The 15,000-nt window shown below is 50.9% G+C and overlaps 2 protein-coding genes across 2 annotated transcripts; both read right to left on the minus strand.

Moving 5' to 3' along the window:
• Window positions 1-7,413: 7,413 nt before the first annotated feature.
• Window positions 7,414-8,105, minus strand: LOC311118240 (histone H1; the record flags this gene model as incomplete). Its single annotated transcript, XM_084193081.1, has 1 exon — window positions 7,414-8,105. The coding sequence occupies exon 1, from the start codon at window positions 8,035-8,037 to the stop codon at window positions 7,414-7,416; it is 624 nt and encodes a 207-aa protein (XP_084049207.1). The 5' UTR covers window positions 8,038-8,105.
• Window positions 8,106-10,466: 2,361 nt separating this feature from the next.
• On the minus strand, window positions 10,467-10,841 carry LOC311118246 (histone H2B; the record flags this gene model as incomplete). Its single annotated transcript, XM_084193087.1, has 1 exon — window positions 10,467-10,841. The coding sequence occupies one exon, from the start codon at window positions 10,839-10,841 to the stop codon at window positions 10,467-10,469; it is 375 nt and encodes a 124-aa protein (XP_084049213.1).
• Window positions 10,842-15,000: the final 4,159 nt, after the last annotated feature.

The raw sequence follows: 15,000 nt of genomic DNA on the forward strand, positions 1-15,000 counted from the left end.
GTTACTTTGTGTCATTTCGCGTGAGCGCCAAAATGTCCGACATGAAATCGACTAGTTACCGGAGTGTAACTCCAGTTCTATGAGTGGAGCGGAGCCCCATAGGGGAGCTCTGCTCCTAGTGGTTTACCCTCTGCCCTAGGGCAGAACAGCCTGAAGCAAAATTATGCACACACCTACAGCCAATAGGAGTACAGGTGTCCCTATATAAGGAACCCCGTTCCCTCAATCTGCCTCCCGAGATATTATCTTCAGCGAGACTAGAGAGGGTCGGTAGGGCCTTAAGTCCTATGGGGCTCCGCTCCACTCATAGAACTGGAGTTACACTCCGGTAACTAGTCGTTCTATATCGTGGAGCTCCGCCCCATAGGGGAGCTCTGCTCCTAGTGGTTTAAGGCGGAGCGAAACGCTCCAAAATGTACTCCCTGCCGAGCCTAACACTTCTCATTAAAAAATGAAAAAAGGTCAAGCCCAGCAATGGCTGCAACCAATTCCCGCAGTACTGCGACTAAAAAACCCATTAGGGCGTCACAATATACCGCGTCATCGGTTATAGACCCGCCCCATCTAGCTCAATGACAATGTCAATGGCTATTGGGCAGATCAATAGAATAGACGCCGTGCTAATCTGACTAGCAGATAGCCGTGCCTCAATATTCTATGACAACACTATTATCCACTAATGGAATGACATAAAATGTCACTCTACATTATATGTCCAATAGCCCGCCTTACTCACTCAATGGAACCCAGAGATTAGTAGGCAGGGACAAAATATACCAGTCATACTAAACTGAACCTCAGATAGATGACCCCACATTCTGTCCACTTAATACATGTTTCTATATGCTGACACTGTCAGCCAGGAGACATGCCACAGAATATGCTCTTCATCCAAAGCGGACCTGATAGAGACCAGTCTATCATCCTGCTTCTCCCTCCTCTACCTCAAGATTCCCCTTCAGCTGTGCTGAGTGCAATCGAGATTGGAGTTTAAAAGGCTTATCCTTGACATAAGTCTTCCTAACCAGAGCGGACCTGATTGGAACCTGTCCAAGGTCCTGCTCTGTCCTCTTTTTCTAGCTCAAGAACGCCTTTCAGCTCTGCTGAAATTCGATCGAACAAAAGAGTTAGAAAACATGTCCATAATATGTTACTTCTAATAAAAGCGGACTTATGAACTTATTCACAATCCTGCTTTCTTTCTCTATTCTGCTCATGATCTCCCTTCAGCCACGCTGAGTACAGACCGAGCCAAAGAGTTAGAAGACATATCCAACAGATAGAAACGGATAAAAGGAGACGGTGTCGACCATGACGCTGCTCTACAAATATCCTCTACCTCTGTTCCTCTGAAAAGAGCAGTAGAAGCTGCTACTCCACGAGTGGAGTGCGCTCTAATACCCTGAGGCGGTTGTTGCCCCGCCGCCTCGTACGCCGTCTCAATGCCTTCACAAAGCCAATGAGACAAACGCTGTTTTGAGAGTGGTCTACCCAATGCAGCCGCACCGTGACACACAAACAGCTGAGGCGATGACCTAACCGCCGCTGTGCGCCTAACGTAACACGCCAAAGCGCGTACTGGGCACAGACAGTGAAGCTTTTCCTCACTCCTCTCCCCATGGGGAGGGGGATGAAAAGCCCACAATTCCACGATCTGCGATCTATATGCACTGTTAATAACCTTCGGCACAAATGCCGGGTTAGGACGTAACACCGCTCTGCTCAGATCGCCATTAATGGCAAGGCAGTCGGGTCTCGTCGACAGTGCACACAAATCGCTGACTCGTTTAGCAGTAGTCAAGGCGAACAACAGCGCCGTCTTGATAGACAGCATCTTAAGGGGTATTTGATTCAATGGCTCGAACGGCGACTTACATAGCGCTTCGAGAACCAATGCCAAATCCCACTTGGGCAGCGTAGCTCTAGGCCTTGGCCTAAGCCGTTGCGTTCCCAATAGGAAACGTTTCACTAATGGGTGACTGAAAACACTTTTTCCGTTAAACCCTTCATGACCAGCTGAAATTGCCGCTGCAAACACTCGAATAGTGGAGGGCGATTTCTGCTTATCAAACATAGACTGTAGGAATGAGAGCACACTCTCTACCTGACAGCTCATGGGGTCCACGTCCTGTGTATCACACCATCGTGAGAAAACGTTCCATCTGCTGGTATACACCCTAGAAGTGGAACCGGCTCTTGCGCCCTGTAATGTTCTGATCACTGCATCAGACAACCCACGGCGCTTTAACCTGTCCCATTCAGGAACCAAGCCTTCAGTGGTTGGCCGATTATGGGCCATTGCCCTATCGAGCCTCCCGCCTGAGTCAACGCGTCTCGTCGATGTGGAATTGGCCAGGGTGGCGCAATTAACATCTGACTCATCTCTGCAAACCACGGAGCCCCCGGGCGATCGGGCGCTATCATTATCACTGACAGCTCCTCTGACCTCACCCTGGCTAGCAGTGGGAGAATGCAAGACAGCGGAGGGAATGCATACAGGAGAACTTTCGGCCACGGGTAGTGCGCGAATGCGTCTCTTCCCAATGGCGGTTCGTCCTGGTTTCTCAGAGAGAACCATAGGGGACACTGCGCGTTCACACGTGACGCGAACAGGTCCACCTCGGCTCTCCCGAATTGTTCCCAAATCTGTAGAACAATGTCCGGGTGCAGACACCACTCGTCGTCTCGAGGACCCCCTCTTGACATGAGGTCTGCCCCTACGTTCAAGTAGCCCGGAATGTGTGCTGCTCTCAACGAGCGAAGGTGCTTGTGAGCCCACAGCCACAATTCCACTGCCGCCCGATGAAGGGCAGGAGACCTGACCCCTCCCTGGCGGTTTATGTGAGCCACTGTGGTTCGGTTGTCTGACCAGACCAACACATCGCGACCCCGAAGGGTAGACGCGAAGTGGGTCAAGACCAGTCGCACCGTTTCCAACTCTAGGAGGTTGATGTGACGACCTGATTGAGGCCATGCACCTCCTATCGCTTGAGACTGACATGTCCCTCCCCATCCAGTCAGAGAGGCATCTGTAAACACTGGAATGTAGGATGACACCTTGCCCATCGGGACTCCGTGCGTGAGAACGCACGGGTTCCGCCAATAGTCCAGGTCTGCTCTTAGCGAGAGAGGAACCACCACCAACCGATGACGTTGACGCACTGGGTCTAGTCTTAGTTGGGCGAACCACCGCTGTGCTTTGCGCATATGCAGAAGCCCTAGCGGGACCACAGAGTGGGCTGCCGACATGAGACCCAAAAGTGACATGATCGATAGCGCCGTTACTGTGTGATTCGGACGACACTTCCTAAGGGCTAGTAACAATGCTGCCCTTCGAGGGTCCGAAATTTGTGCCCTCATCATTACAGTGTCTAGCTGTAGTCCCAGGTAGACAATCTGATGACTGGGCCAGGGTGCGCTCTTTTTCCAATTCACAGCAAACCCCAGACGCGTGAGATGAATCACTGTCTGTGTCGTGTGTGTGAACGCCAGCTCTGCTGACGGGGCGAGAATCAGCAGGTCGTCTAGGTAGGCTAATAGCCTTATCCCTTGACGACGCAGCGGTTCCAATGCCGCCTCCACACATTTGGAAAACGTTCGAGGTGCCAGGGCGTACCCAAACGGCATCCTCGTGAACTCGTACGCCACCCCTTGAAAGGCGAACCGCAGAAACTTTCTGTGGCGCGATTGTATCGGCACATGAAAGTACGCGTCCTTTAGGTCTATGCTTGTACAAAAATCTCCCTTCTGAACACATTCCAGTAGGCGTTTTGTCGTCAGCATTCGGAAGGGCCGTTTGGTTATGCTCTCGTTGAGAATGCGTAAATCCAAAATCGGCCTCACTCCCCCCGTCTTTTTGGGCACTAGGAAATAGGGCGAGTACAGCCCCTTGTTCCTTTGCTCTCGGGGCACTACTGTGACCGCCTCCTTCGCCAAAAGTTCCGTAATCTCTGACTTCAGAGCGGCTACTTTGTCTGGCGTTTTCATCACCGTTTCCACCACTCCCCTGAACGGGGGTGGGGTCCGATGGAATTGGAGGGCATAACCCTTCTCTAACGTCTGTTCTAGCCAGCGTGAGAGGGTACAGCTTCGACGCCACTGCCAGCAATGCAGAGAAAGCGGGTGCGCACGAAGCTGTGGTGCGTCCAGTAGGAAGGACCTGTATTCCTCTATGGCCCTCGCCGCCGCTATTCCCCAGCACTGGGTTGGTGGAATAGCCCAAGGCGGGCCCCCTTTGAAAGGGAGAGGACACATCAGCTCGTTCTGGGTGAGTCGGGGGCTTTGATACGTTGGTTACGACCGTAACTCCAGTAATCTTGCCCTCCGTGAACGCAGCACGGGTCTGAACTGCACTGTCTGAGGTACTGGCCTGAGACAGAGCGCTCTGCCCGGAAAGCGATTGCGTCATCATGTCATTGTCTGACTGAGACTGCCGCTTGGAATGAGACCCATCCTTTACAGAACTCAACAGAATCTGAAAGGTGTGATCTCTGACTGATACCACACGGTGGTGCCACAATGCCTCTTTACTGGTCTTAAGCGGCTGTTCAACGACACACTCAATGTGTGGTGAGCTGCGCTCAGAGCCATGGGCATTGATACGTTCAGAATAATTCGGAGGCGTCCATACCTTGGTTATACCTGTAACCCTGGTATTCCCGCTCTCCGTGAACGTCGCACGGGTCTGATCTGCGCTGACTGAGGCATTAGCCTGCAGCAAGGCGTCATTCCCGGCTAGCGGCTGTGTCTTCATGTCACATTGGGACAGAGACAGCTGCCTGCTGAATGTGAGGTATCCTGAGATAAGCCAAGACGGTGTCTTGGTATCTTTCCTCCCTTCACCTCCTGTGTGCGTTCAGCTCTGCACCTCTGGTGGGCTGAACTACGCTCAGTGTGGTGAGTATTAGCGCGTTCAGAAAGAAGTGGGGGCGCCGATACACTGGGAAACTTCGTCACCGTGGTAATCGGGCCCTCCGTGAACGCAGCATGGGTCTGAATCGCACTAACCGAGACCTTAGTCTGCGATAGTGCGCCATCCCCAACTAGCGGCTGCGTCATCATGTCTCCTGACTGAGACTGCAGCCTGCTATGAGAGGCACTCACTACAGTACTCCTTGGAGTCTGTAATGTGAGGTCTCTTTGAGATAAACCAAGACGGCGTCTAGGTATTATTCCTCCTTTCACCTCCTGTGTGCGTTCAGCTCTGCACCCCTGGTGGGCTGAACTACACTCAGTGTGGTGAGCCTGGGCGCGTTCAGGAAAAGGTGGGGGCGCCGATACACTGGGCACCTTCGTGACCGTGGTAATCGGGCCCTTCTTGAACGCAGCATGGGTCTGGGTCGTACTAACAGAGACCTTAGTCTGTGATAGTGCGCCACCCCCAATGTGGTTATTATCAGCGCGTTCTGAGAGAAACGGGGGCGCCGATACGTGGTTACGCCCGTAACCGTAGTAATCAGGCCCTCCGTGAACGCAGCACGGGTCTGAACTGCACTGACTGAGGCGTTAGCCTGAGACAGAGCGCCGTCCCGGATAGCGGTCGCGTCATCATGCCATTATCTGGCTGAGACTGAAGCCTGCTATGTGAGACACTCACTACGGCACTCCTAGGAGTCTGTAAAGTGAGGTCCTATAAGGTACACTTAATACCTTTTATATACCTGCCTTATGTGTGCATTCAGCAACGCACCATGGTGGGCTGAGCTGCACTCATAGTGGTAAGAGAGAGAGCGAGAGTGAGGAAGGTCGAACGCTCTCGGATGTATTATGGAAAAGGGGCTCTTTCTTGACAGTGTCAAGTAGAGCCAACTCTTTATTACACACATCAACAAAAAACATTCTCCTCCATACACTCAACGGTAGAGTGGGGGGGGACAGTGGGCTCGGTCACAGCAGGCGCTGTGCCGTCTTCCGTTCTCTCCCCCTCGCCTGTCATAAACGGCGTCTCTTCTGGCCGCCCTTCGGGTGATGCCAGGATGACGCTTTAATGACCTCTCTCGCCGGCACCTCTGGCGCTGCAGGGGGGGGGGAGAGGCCCGCTCCCTTGCTGCTGGAGGCCGCCGTCTGACGCCAAGCTGTAGCGAGAGTAACGGCCGCCCTTCCTCATATCCACTTCCGGGTTGGAGGGAATGGGGGGCAGCTTAATCTCCCGCTGTTTAGCAGCCCACTCAATGAGACCTGAGAATTCAGGCACAGAGAGGCTGTGGCGTCATCATCCAGGGATGTAATGACCTCACAATTTCCCGAAGGAAAAGGGGTGTTAAACATCTGGGTCAGTGTAATGAATTGTTCCAATAGAATATTCATTTCTTCCCCAATAGCCCTGTCATCTCCTGAGTCAGTGCCCTCAGATGATGCCTCAGCTGAGACTAACACTGATAGCACATCCTCAAGAGGAATATCCTCCCTAAAAATGTCCAATGCTGCTTCCACTCCTTCAAAAAAGGAGGGCGCAGCTGGCGCATAGTGGGGGATTGATGAAGCTGTCCCTGGCGTGCTGTGCCTCTCAACCCACGAAACAGTGTCGGGGGGGGTCGACAGCCGCCAAGGGGAACAGCGACATTGAGCTCTGAAAAGAGCTTTTGTTAAATGCTTACCTTGGATAAGCTTGGTGTGCTCATTGTAGGAAGACGTTGATGGCTGGATATCAACGACGAGATCTTCCTGAGTCTTCTATGGCTTCTTCAATTCTAGTCCAGTCGCTGAAGATAATGGGAGGCAGATTGAGGGAACGGGGTTCCTTATATAGGGACACCTGTACTCCTATTGGCTGTAGGTGTGTGCATAATTTTGCTTCAGGCTGTTCTGCCCTAGGGCAGAGGGTAAACCACTAGGAGCAGAGCTCCCCTATGGGGCGGAGCTCCACGATATAGAACCTCACATTATTTCTCTCCAAATGGGAAACAAACAGCTGGTGAGGGTGCACTCTTGAGTTTGAAATCGAAGCCACTATAGTATTGTTATTACATGGCACTTGTAACACATCACAGCAGCCTGCCTCTGAACGGGAATAGCCCAGTGGCTCATATATAAATATGGCTGTTGAGGGTGCACTCGTGAGTTTGAATTCGAAGCCACTATAGTATTGTTATTACATGGCACTTGTAACACATCACAGCAGCCTGCCTCTGAACGGGAATAGCCCAGTGGCTCATATACAAATGGCTGGTGAGGGTGCACTCGTGAGGTCGAATTTCTAAGCCATTTTGGCCCTCTATTATATTCCTCTCCCTTCGCACACACCCAGAGTGGGACGATGTTGTGTGCGTAAAAGTAGCCTAGTGTGCGTAATTTCTTTTTCACGACAGATAGTACATGGAAATCAATGCGCTTTCTATGGAAAGAGGTGGGTGGCTCTTAAAAGAGCCTTTTGTGGTACAACATGTGTCGAGTAGAACACTGTTTGTAATAGGTTTACTTCTTCTTGGGGGCTGCCTTCTTGGCCTTGGCTGCCTTGGGCTTGGCGGCTTTGGGCTTGGCTGCCTTTGTAGCCTTCTTGGGGCTCTTGGCCGCCTTCTTGGCCGCTGCGGCGGGCTTCTTCACCTTCTTGGGGCTCTTGGCGGCCTTTTTGGGTGTAGCGGGCTTCTTGGCCTTCTTGGGGGACTTCTTTGCGGCGACGGCCTTCTTGGCTGCTACCTTCTTGGGCTTCTTCGCCGCGGCGGGCTTCTTGGCGGCCACCTTCTTTACTTTGGGAACTGCGGTTTTCTTGGCGGGCTTCTTTGCCTCGACGGCTTTCTTGTTGAGCTTGAAGGAGCCGGATGCACCGGTGCCCTTGGTCTGGACCAGGGTGCCCTTGGTGACGAGGCTCTTGACTGCGATCTTGACGCGGGAGTTGTTCTTCTCCACGTCGTAGCCGCCTGCCGCCAGCGTCTTCTTGAGCGCGGCCAGGGACACGCCGCTCCTCTCCTTGGAGGCGGTCACAGCCTTGACGATGAGTTCTCCTACGCTGGGTCCCGCTTTCTTGGGCTTGGCTGCTGCCTTCTTCTTGGGTGCCTTGGCCGGCGCTGCGGCTGCGGGTGCTGGTGCGACTTCTGCCATGTCTGTCTGTCTGTCTGTCTGTCGTTTGGTCCGGTACACACACACACACACGGTCTGCGAGGAGTAGTTTGCTGTAGACGCTGCTCTGCGCTATTGAAGCTCCACACCGAGCAGGGGGCTGGCCTTAAACGCGACATGAGAACCATGTAGACTCAAGGCAACCAGCTCGGCTTCTCTGGGCTGGCCAAATGCTCTTTCACTTGTGTTTTCTGTTCGCCTATATCGGCCCGAAAGTCACCGACGGAGCCGTGTTTTTGGTCCAAAAGCGAACGGCCCAGCGAGCAGACTTGTCTCCGTTCAGAATAAAGTAATGTGGGCCGCGGAAGGGCCGTGCATTTTGTTGCGGCTCGCTCAAAACCTCACCGTTCGACTGTCGGGTGGAGCGGTGCGCACTGGTTTTCCTGTGCTATTTGTCTCCTAAATGGCCTAAAAGTGCATCCGATTGCGAGCAGCACTTGTTGTGTAGTGAGCCGAGATGTCTGGCAAGGGAATCAAATGGTTTGGGGTCCCCTGATGTGGTCAGGGGTGTTTTAAAGAAGCGCTCTTTTGGGGACCTTAAAACACATGCACCTGTGAGGCCTGGCTGAGACTAGTGTTGTACCTCAAGTTTCAGGTTGTATTCGTCATATGTACAGGATCCACATGGTATAAACAGTCCTACGACATGCTTACTTGCACTATGTGTGTGTGTGTGTTATTGTATTAGTACTTTTTGTGCACTGGCAGTGTGAGTGTTGTTGTTGTTGTATTTGTAGCCTACTATTTCTACACAGTGAGATTGTGTGTTGTCTTCTGGTAGGTAGGTAGGTAGGTAGGTAGGTTGGCTGTCTCTACTAATATATTGTTCACCTGCTTGACTCCGCAGCGTGACTCGCCTCGGTCTTTGTGTCTGTGGGTCTTGGTGTCTGGCTGGCGCTATGGAGGCTGGCGCCCCATGGGTCATGGCGCGTTGATATAGGCCTAGATAGAGGGAGTCTCTCTCTCTGTCTGTCTCTCTCTCTCTCTCTCCCCCCAAGTGGGACAAGGGCTGCATATGTGGTTGGACTGGGAGAAGAATCCCAGCAGGTGCATGTGGGTCAGAAGGTTGATTGCGGCCTCTTTTCTTTTCCTTGTTGTATATATGTATGGGGCGGCAGGTAGCTTAGTGGTTAAGAGTGGTTAAGAGCGTTGTGCCAGTAACCGAAAGGTGGCTGGTTCTAATCCCCGAGGCGACTAGGTGAAAAATCTGTCGATGTGCCCTTGAGCAAGGCACTTAACCCTAATTGCTCATGTAAGTCGCTCTGGATAAGAGTGTCTGCTAAATGACTAAAATGTAAATGTATAGGCTATCCCCAAGGTAGTCATTGGGATCCGCTGCTGCTCCAACGACTATCGCAAGGGCCGCCCGCTCGCTCACTGTGTTATACTGTGACTTGGCCTACAGACACATTCATATCCTCACGTGGAAGCAACTGCCTTAGCTGGTAGAGCACGGCGCTTGTAACGCCAAGGTAGTGGGTTCGATCCCCGGGACCACCCATACACAAAAATGTATGCACGCATGACTGTAAGTCGCTTTGGATAAAAGCGTCTGCTAAATGGCATATTATATTATTATATTTATCCTGTTGCCTCATGAGGGTAGTAGGAAGGAAAATACACTATGTGCCTCAAATGTACTACACTTTACATGGACATTTTGAGTCATGTAGCAGACGATCTTATCCAGAGCCACTTACAGTTAAGTGTGTGCCTACATTTTCATACTGGCCCCCCTTGGGAAACGAACCCGCAACCCTGGCGTTGCAAGCGCAGTGCTCTACCAACTGAGCTACAGGGGACTATATATGTATGATGCGACCTGGACCGGAAATGACCCGTTGGCAATAAGGGCTACGTATATATATATATATATATATATGCCTACTCCTATTCTTCCTAGACGGGATTATTCACCCCCTTTTTATTCTTGCCATTATCGTTCTCATTCACATCATTAGGGTATAGTCCAATGATGGAGCGTCCATTCTCCCCGTCCGTGTCCTACCGATTCAGGAAGTCGACTCAAAATGACTATCCGCTCATTAAACGACAAAAGGCATTTCTTTCCATTCAAACCCAACAGACTGCTTTTTTTATTTACACCCTTTGTCAAATGGTGCCATTTTTCATTGCCTTCACCTGGAATGGAGGCCGACAAACATGGGTTACTATTCAGCGTGCAAAGACAACAAAAAAGGCGCGCTAAACCCCTACGCTGGAACGGGCGGGGGAAATGATACAATGTAGCCGTTCTCCGAGCCGGCGCGCGCCGCCCATTAAACAATGATACAATGTAACGCAGCCTACCTGCGCATTCATTCGGTGGCGATGGAAATGCTCTTTTTACTGACAGAGTGGGTGGCTCTTAAAAGAGCCTTTGGGTTAGTAGAGCAGTCCAAATGCGCTGTTTACTTGGAGCTGGTGTACTTGGTTACGGCCTTGGTGCCCTCGGACACGGCGTGTTTGGCAAGTTCACCGGGGAGTAGCAGGCGCACGGCGGTCTGGATCTCCCTAGAGGTGATGGTAGAACGCTTGTTGTAGTGGGCCAGGCGAGAGGACTCTCCGGCGATACGCTCGAAGATGTCGTTCACGAACGAGTTCATGATTCCCATGGCCTTGGAGGAGATGCCGGTGTCGGGGTGGACCTGCTTCAGGACCTTGTACACGTAGATGGCGTAACTCTCCTTCCTGGACTTTCTGCGCTTCTTGCCGCCCTTCCCTGCGGTCTTGGTGACGGCTTTCTTGGAGCCCTTCTTGGGCGCTGACTTTGCTGGCTCGGGCATGATGATGTCTCGTTGCTTCTCAGAAACGAATGAGGGGGTGAAGGGCGCTTACCCGTCTTATGAAGAGGAAGCTAATCAAAGTCGGCGGCCGTGGACACTCCCCTGCTTGCTCGTAGGCGCCCCTGCTATTTGCCCAGTGGAGCTCTAGCGCTCAAAAGAGCCTTCCGCTCAGAGGCTAGCTTCCCGAACAAAGACAATTGAGGGCGCGCGCGCGGGTCCTCACCCCCTCCCTCCTCTCTATAGCCTATGCTCTGTGACCGATGGGGAATTGTGTGTTTCAAAAGGGGGGCCTGAATAGTTGTCCGAATGGCACGATTGTTGTGCCACATAATGCTGGTGATAGAATTGCCCACGTTGGCACCCAGACATAGGGCTCCCATTTTGGACTGTGTGTGTGTGTGTGTGTGTGTGTGTGCGCGCGCGCGAACGCTGTCCCCCTCTTTTCGAGCCACATCTACCGACGGGTGGTGGTTTTATGTTGTCCAAATGCCACTATTGCTTGACCCAAAATAACAACGTCACTACACTTTGCCACTGTCAGATATAGGCCTCCCTCTGTGCGCTAAAACGGGAAGGGACATTAGAATCCGCTATTTAATACTCCCTGTCCACTCGAAGTGGCTCATACTTTCCTATCAAATAGCATACGGAAGAAAAGAAAAAAACACTATATGGAATGGGCCCTTTTGAAGCGGATGTGGGTGGCTCTTAAAAGAGCCTTTGGGTTCGAGTCGGGGTGTTGAGGTTCCGAAGAGAGTGCGTTTAACCGCCGAAACCGTACAGGGTGCGTCCCTGTCGTTTCAGAGCGTAGACCACGTCCATGGCGGTAACGGTCTTCCTCTTGGCGTGCTCGGTGTAGGTGACTGCGTCACGGATCACGTTCTCCAGGAACACCTTTAGGACACCGCGGGTCTCCTCATAGATCAGACCGGAAATACGCTTCACGCCGCCGCGGCGAGCCAGACGTCGGATAGCGGGTTTGGTGATTCCCTGGATGTTATCGCGGAGAACTTTTCGGTGACGCTTGGCGCCTCCTTTTCCAAGTCCCTTGCCGCCTTTGCCTCTTCCAGACATGGTGTGTTCGCTAGTTGAGTTCAAGTGAATGAATGACTTCAGCGCCGGTGCGTGGTGCGCTATTATCTGCGTTTGGTCGACCTGATTGAGGCCATCGGCACAGAAAGCGCGCCTCTGTGATATGTTCGGAGGCGTTGCAAAGGGGAGGGCGCTCGTTCTAGGGGACTAGGGAGGAGCGATTACAAAGGTGACGTGAAAGCAACTACCGTGCGCGGGAAACATACTCCAATACTGATATAGGCTATGTGGAACACAAGGCCAAACGGTGACAACTGGGAGATCAGCTAGTACACTGTGTCCCTGTCCTCATATTGTTGTTGTTGTTGTTGTTGTTGTTGTTGTTGTTGTTGTTGTTGTTGTTGTTGTTGTTGCACCTGATTTTACTCATTGAGGACTTGCTAATTAGGTGACAGGTTGTTCAGTCAGCTGTGGCTCTCCAGGGCTACAAGAAAAATGGGTATTGTTGGGGGTAGGCTACTCTACCGCTGGAGTTGGGAAACACTGACCTAGTAGGATGAGTCTGTTTAGCTATGGAAGGACGTGTCGTATTGACTGTCATTAATAAACATCACTCTTCTTCTTTCTTCTCTAGACACCACTCGGCCTGACAGTAAGGGGGCCAAGAGGACCTGGGGTGCGGATGGGAGGGGTGGTGATCCCTCTGCAAGCTGGAGCGTTTACAAAATAGTTGTCATCATCCTTATGCCTAATGTGTGTTGCAGCCAAACAGCACACACTGTTTGTGTGACTCCCTGACATTACGCAATGATGTAAGCACATTTGGGAATGTCTTCCATATTGTTGCATAAAGACGACCGTGTGCATAAACTGTGAGACCGAGAGTGGCGTACCTTTACCCACACACACACACCCACACACACACACACACACACACACACAATGAAGGGATTGATTTCCTACGCATACAGAGGTGATAGTGATGTGCCAATATTGTATGGTACCTTTCTTAGCAAACCAATAATAAAGCTTCTTATAATGGAATTATTGTTATGATGTTGATCATTTGTATTGCCGCAGGATAGCCTCAGATGTGTCGTCAAAGAAAGGCCACAGAAAGAGGGCCCGTCTCAACTGTTCATTTCAAAAGGGACAAATTGGGGGGGTGCACTGATGCCTTAAGGGCCCAAGAGCACAGACTGCCACTTTATCATTCAGTGCAGTTGAACATCTCACATTTGACTAGCTTTCATAGGACAACTTATTGTTGCCATAATTGTCTCTTACCTGTACTTACTGGCTGCCGGCCCTCGGTGGAGTATATCGAGGAACAGAGGGTGCCTTTTAGGATAAGGACTAACAAGGTTTTGACTAGGTGGGATACAGCTACGACCGGAAGTGACTTTTCCCTAGCAGTTTAGGCTAATTAGGCTAGAGTGCAGATACTTGACATGTACAGTACAACAACAAATCACAGAGGGCCTGTTACCACACCCTATAGGCTTGAACATCATAATATCACAATATATAATAATACTCATACATAATAATCGAAAATCACCTTTGACTACAGTGACATTGGTAGTAAGTAGGCTACAGTATAATGGATAGCTACCCAACTGGGACAGAAAGTGGAAATTGAAGGGGGACACGCAGTGAGCAAAACTCCTAACGACATAAAAACACAGACACTTCAGTGGAACGCACAGGGCTAGACGGGAAGGAAGACGTGGAGAAGGACTATTGAAGAGGAGATGAAGAACACCGGAAGCATCGAGTGAAGAAATGGGCCCGGAACAGGGTTAGGCCGAGATGCACTGTTGACGCCCTATCCTTCATTTAGGACCTCAAAGAAATGAGTCAACTCCTATAGGGACTATTTTCACCGCCACCTGCTGGACCAGAGGTCATGTGGCCAACACTCTGCTTGAGATCATTAAGAGCTATAAGGAGTCCATCAACTACCTGGTCAGTCAAGTCATATAGGGGGGGATTTCATGGCCACCTGCTGGAGCAGAAGTCATGTTTGCCAACACTGGCCTTAAAATCATTAGGAGCTATAAGGAATAAATCAACTCATCATTCAAGTCATATAGGGAGGGATCTTAGCACCACCTGCTGGATCAGAAGTACCCTTCACTGTAGGCACAAGAGAGCCATCATCTCTCAACCGGTGCAATTTCCATAAGTATGTGGTAATAAAACAAACAACGACAGCTCCTCATATAGGCAGTGGTTTCAAAACTCTAAGCGCGTGTTCAAGTAGAGCACACCAAATCATACATGTACTTGTTCATCACACTGAATCAGTGTTTAATCTAGAAATACATGCCTCGCGTTGCAATACGTGTTCTTGTAAAGTCATTGCTTTCCACAATGCAATGCTCACATCACTTTCCGTGTGATATTGTTGGTCATTTGTTCAAATGTATTTGACTATGACTTCATCCGACTGCTCTGAATTCATAATAACCTCACGGTTTGGTGTTAACCTACCGATTTTCAACTGCTACTGCAGTAATTGCCTACTGCAGATTAGGAACGCTGTCATGAAAATGTATGCTTGGGAAGTGTTGCTCCTGAGTGGCGCAGTGGTCTAAGGCACTGCATCGCAGTGCTAACTGTGCCACTAGAGATCCTGGGTCGAATCCAGGCTCTGTCGCAGCCGGCCGCGACCCGGGAGACTCATGGGCGGCGCACAATTGGCCCAGCAGTCGTCCAGGGTAGGGGAGGGAATGGCCGGCAGGGATGTAGCTCAGTTGATGGCGAGCATGGCGTTTGCAATGCCAGCGTTGTGGGGTCGATTCCCACGGGGGGCCAGTATAAAAAAAAAAGTGTATTCACTAAACTGTAAGTCGCTCTGGATAAGAGCGTCTGCTAAATGACTAAAATGTAAATGTAAGTCTAAAATGAGGGTAACTCCCCTTAAGGTAAATGTCTGTGTTCTGAGTGGCAAAAAAATACTGATTTTTTCATAACATTTAGATATGTGCATACTGCCTGTCCTTAGGCAACCGCATTTAGAAGGGAAAGAAGTGGAACAAATGAATACTTTTCTTGCTCTTCAATCAAAACAAAAGCTTCACAAAGTGGTGCGTTTTGCCCCTAAATGACCCCTGAGGATTAG

Source organism: Coregonus lavaretus, assembly GCF_964263955.1.
Source record: "Coregonus lavaretus genome assembly, contig: HAP1_SCAFFOLD_1611, whole genome shotgun sequence".
NCBI classification, from domain to species: domain Eukaryota; kingdom Metazoa; phylum Chordata; class Actinopteri; order Salmoniformes; family Salmonidae; genus Coregonus; species Coregonus lavaretus.